General features: G+C 38.6%; 1 protein-coding gene across 1 annotated transcript; it reads left to right on the top strand.

Annotated features, from left to right (window-relative positions):
• The first annotated feature begins 2702 nt into the window (after positions 1–2702).
• LOC146821363 (taste receptor type 2 member 7-like) lies at positions 2703–3650 on the top strand. The gene has a single exon (XM_085609835.1). It carries the CDS (start codon positions 2703–2705, stop codon positions 3648–3650), a length of 948 nt encoding a protein of 315 aa, XP_085465961.1.
• The last annotated feature ends 1713 nt before the right edge of the window (positions 3651–5363 follow it).

Genomic DNA, 5363 nt, shown 5'->3' with positions numbered 1-5363 from the left:
ACTCAACAGGGTTGCCCGAGCTCTCCGCTGTTCTTTGCTCTATATATTGACCCCTTTTTACGGCAACTTGAAAATAACAGGAGCATTGGACCTATAGAATCCGCAGGTGGGAAGACTAAACCTTTGGCTTACGCCAGCAACATTGCCATAGCTACCCCTGATCCTGAAACAGCTATGGCTGAGATAGAGGCGGAAGCAGCAAGATTTGGGCAAATCTCGGGGTATTCTCTTAATAGCACTAAAAACCAAATTGTCTGTAATAACATCAGCATGGCTAATAATACCAGACAGGTAGATAAAGCAACATATCTTGGAGTTGATATTCTGGCTAATGTGGATAAAATTGTTGATGGTAAAATCGATCCTGTGATTGCTAAAACCAAAATTGAATTAATGAGATTACATAATCTAAACTTGTCGATTATTGGTAGATGTAACATAATTAAAATGCTTTTTTTCCCTAAATTTTTGTATTTTTTAAGGGCAATTCCTTTAGAATTTTCTACTACCTGCTTGAAAACAATTGAGGAGCTGTTCTAGCTTCAGCTGGGCATATGAGAAGCCTAGAAGAGCGTATACATTTTTATCTTTGCCAAGAGAAAGGGGCGGTTTGGCTTTATCAAATATAAGACTATACTATTGGGCCACCACTTTATTATTTAATTTAACCCTTATATCTGAACAACCAAGAGATAGCATAATGGAGGAAATACCAACACCTATTGAGTTTATAATGGGTAAAGATGCTTGGGGGAGGCTTTGGAGATTTTTGAATGATAGCCATTACAAGAAGGTCTGTTTCAAAACATTAATTGGAGGGCATAGAATCATGAGACTATTTCGGAAATTGCTAGGGCTGGGCCGAATGAATTATTACACACCGATAGGTAATAATCCTAATCTGCCAGAAATCTTTAAAGATCTGATTATCACAAGGTGGTGTGGTGTCGGCCTATGCAAACTTGGTGATTTCTATTCTCTTAAGGAGACATATAATTTAGATCGGAGAGATTTCTATAAATATCTTCAAATTCGAGATTTTCTAAGCAAAAAAGGTGGAGGCTCAATCGGCTTTTCCAATAATTATATGATGGATAGATTAAGGAAAAATAGACCGCTTTCTATCGGGGATGTTTACAGTTTTTTTAATTCACTAATGCCGGATGATATGGAGGCACGAGCTGCAAAATGGAAAATAGAGGTAGGAATTCAGGAAAACCTATTTTTTTATTCCGCCGAATTAGCACAGAAACTCTTAATCCTGGCGCAACTCCAGGCACAATATTATAAATCCTGTTTTTCACTCTATTATACCCCCAAAAGGATCTCTAAATGGGGGACAGGAAAAGGAACTCAAAGTCCCCGATGTGCAGTATTTCAGGCGGATTTAAATCATATGTTTAATTCATGTAATTCTTTAAGCAATTTAAAACAGGAAATCTCTAATTTGTTTAAGGAGGTACTGGGGGTTGAGTATTCCCTCTCCCCATCTTTGATCGGACTTGGGGTACACCCCAATTACAAGGGAAGCCAGGAGAAAAACTTATATTTATTGGTATGGCGATATTACGCTTATGCCTGGCTGCGGCTTGACTGGACCCAACTCCCCCTGGGTTTCACCAATGGCTTTCTCGGCTATTGGCAAATTATAATTTTGAGAAAGCTATCTATGAAAAAAGGGGATTGCGGGCTCGATCTAAAGGCCTTAAAATTTGAGCTCCACTCACTAGATGGCTTGGGAAGCATTACTAAAACTCAAAAATGTGTTCTTTAGGATGTTGTATTTTTTATTTTCCTTTTAAACCAACAGCCAATTGATTGTGGCCAACTCCTTATGGGTGGGGTGGGTGGGGTCAAGACTGGAAGGGGTGGGGGGTGGTATAAACTAATAAAATGTGCATATTTCCTATACTTTTTTCCTTTTTCTTTTATATTTCCTGTTCGTTTGTATTAATGAACTGTAATAATTGTATATATGATTGTATAACTATGCACTAATAAAAATATTTTTTTTTTTTAAAAGAAAGAAAACGTAAATACATTGACTTAGGTATAAATGTGTTTGTAGTGCATGGAGCTCTAACTCCCCAATATAAAGTTGAACCATTTTTTTGTGTTTGTTTTTATTGCTATGAAAAATATTCCAATATTTTTTTAATTGTTTTACTATATACACTGTCTCATCTCTTTTCATACCTCATTATTTCGCTCCTTCCCTTGATGTCACCTTATTTTCTCTATCATCTATTCTCTACTACTTCCTCTCCTTTATCATCTATTTCCACTCGCCTTTGTCATCTACTTCCCCTATACCATTAATCTCCCTCAAGTCCTTTCCATCTAAGCCTCTTTGTGTACCCTTTGCATTTCTGACACTGTATTTGCGTATTTAATGTTCCCAATCGAATTCAAACTCAAAGATGCAAATGTTGGAAATCTACCAAGCGAGCTGACCAGCAGAAAATTTACATGCCCAGACTAAACTTTTCATCTACATTGCCCATGAATGCAAATATGAGAATTATCACTGCAATATTTATGTGGCATCACACCTTAATGAGAGACACAGAGTAACTGTGAGCTAAAGATGTACAGGCCAATGTCAGAAACCTAATACATCGCTGACCAAAGGGGCGCAAGAAACCTTTGTCGAGAATATCCTCAGATAATCTCTACTGCAAAGGTCCCTCTCTAAAGCCAAGATGACCCTGGCAGATAGAGTTGAATTAATGATCATTATCATATTATTGCTGGAAATAATCTTGGGCATCCTCATCAATTCTTTTATTGCAACTGTTATCAGTCTGGACTCGGCCAAAAACCATCACCTTACCTCTTGTGATGCTATTGCGTTGTTCATTGGTGTGTCTAGAGCGTCTCTTCTCTCTGCACATCTTACTTATATTATCCTTTTAATGCTGTACCCCAACTTGCATGCCACTCAGTGGCTGTATATTATTTTCAAGTGTTTCTCAATGTTTTTGAGTTTTTGCAGCTTCTGGTTTACCACTTTGATTTATGTCTATTACTGTGCAACCATTGCCAACTTCCGCAATGTGCTCTTTTCCAGGATGAAAGTAAGGATCCCCCAGCTAATGTCTTGTCTGCTTCTTGCTTGCATTGCTGTATCACTTTTATGTGCCCTCCCTTCACCATGGATTTTCAATGGAGTACCACTAATGAATTCAACTGCTGCCTCCCATAGCAATCATAGTACGGACAATTACCAAATAGAAATAGACTTCCTTGGACCTGTGCTCTATTACACACTTGGATACTCTCCACCATTTTTCATATTCTGCATCTCCGCCATCCTCCTGATTGCATCTCTTTTCAGACACACCAGGAGGATGCAACGCAGCGCCAGTGACTTCAGCACCCCGCGCCTGGATGCCCACCACCGTGCAGTCAAGAGTGTGGTGGGTTTCTTCCTCCTCTTTGCTGCATACTATGCGGCCTGTCTCTGTGAAAGTAGGGCTCTGCTCTTTCCTGTGGAGACTTGGTGCTTTGTCAGCCCAGTGATTACCCTATGGTACCCATCTGCACATTCTGCTCTCTTAATCCGGAACTATCCAAAACTCAACAAGGCAACAGGGAGAATTCTACAACATGTTTGGTGCTGCATGAAGAGAGCTCCCTCTGAAGAATAGATGAGCCGGCGTCCAGCCATTGATTCAAGATACTGAGGTGAACTGGGCAGCTTGCCCCTCAAAATCTGTGAACACATTTTCATTCTGTTTTAAAAATAAAGTTGTGCCTGCCTTCGAATAGACACTGGTTTCATAAACAACACACTCAACTGAGAAATTCAATGCAAGGCCTTCAAATGCAGGCTCGCCATGAATCAAAGGACAGAAAACTGCAAATATGGATCAGAAAAACGTTTTTAATTATTGACTTCAGGCATTATTTGAATTGTATTTGGCACTGACACAAAGTTGAAGACAATATGTCAAGATTTGTGGTCTATGTCAGCTATGTCCTGTAGTGGAAACACCAGAAATTTCCCACAAAACTCTGGTGTCTCTCAGAAGAGTGTTTGATTATGGTTTCAAGATATTGTAAATATTGTAATCCTGTTCTGCAGCAATGCCAACATTGAACTTTTTCTGCAATTTATCATAGTGACTGTATAAAAAGTTTTTTATATGCAAGTGTGAAATATATCTGCGACAACTGAGTCTGATTTCAGCTTTATAAAGTTTGCTACCATGTGTTTGTGTATCTTCATGATTTGGTAGATGTCCAGGCACCTGGTGGATAGAACATAGAGCAGTGAAGCATTGCCAGGTGAACTATGTCACAATGATCCAGCGAATTGTATTTGACGAAGTTATGAATAATTAACACAGGATCCGACAGTAGACATTCAGATTTGGATTTCAATACTAGTGACAGAAGATGAAACAGCAGGGTGAATAACCAAACAGAAAACAGATGTCTTGAAAGTAGAACTTCCTGTTATATCCTACTTCTACACTCCTCCCAAAATTCACCAAGAATGATAACTGCCTCTGGGAAGGCAAATAATTTCTGACATTGGCTCCATACTGAAATCCCTCTCCCAATTTTGCAATCACCTCCTCAGACCAGAAATGGCAAAGATGCCTTTGTATCTTAAAGACTCCAACGAGATTCTTAATTTACTGAAGGGTCTTCCATTTGTTCAACCAACAGAAATCTTCCTTATTCTAGATATTGATGCATTTTATACAAGAGTGTCTGACAGAATATGATGAGCAAAAATATCGATATAAAAATAATTGTGATAAAAAATTGAGTACCGAAATATTGTGCAGGTAAGTAAAAAGATTAATACAGATTTACAAATCTTAACTCCACATCCATATGGTTTGAGGAAATATATATCATCTGGGTACATACATGTGAAGTTAAGTTTAGCAAACCGATCCTTGTAGTTGATATTTATATAACAATATTTTTGTGGTGGTGGCCATTTGCCCGGTTGCCAGGTGAATAGAGAATTTCCACTGCTATTTACAAGGCTGCTGGCTATATTACAGAGATTATGCACTATTTGACCAGTGGCTGTGTAAATAGGTTGCAAATGTCATTATTTACCTGGCTACCAATCAAATAGCAGTGATTATGTACTATTTGGCCAGTGGCCGTGCAAACATTAAAGAAACTTCACTATTCACCCGGTTACCGACTATATAGCAGTGATTATGCACTTTTTGACTAACAGCTGGACAGATGGCAAAGAAACTTCACTTTTTACCGAGCAGATGACTAGATAGCAGAGAACCTGTAGAATTTGGCTGATGGCTGTTCAAACAGCAAAAGAGTTTCTCCATTTAAGCGTCTGCTGACTAGATAGCAGAGACCATGTACTATTTGTG

Source organism: Triturus cristatus, chromosome 6 (assembly GCF_964204655.1).
Source record: "Triturus cristatus chromosome 6, aTriCri1.1, whole genome shotgun sequence".
Taxonomy (NCBI): Eukaryota; Metazoa; Chordata; class Amphibia; order Caudata; family Salamandridae; genus Triturus; species Triturus cristatus.
This window is presented reverse-complemented; position numbering and strand designations above follow the sequence as displayed.

What these genes read in the sequence shown, in the direction of transcription:
- LOC146821363 (XM_085609835.1), top strand. Translation starts at nt 2,703, where the DNA reads ATGACCCTGGCAGATAGAGTTGAATTAATGATCATTATCATATTATTG.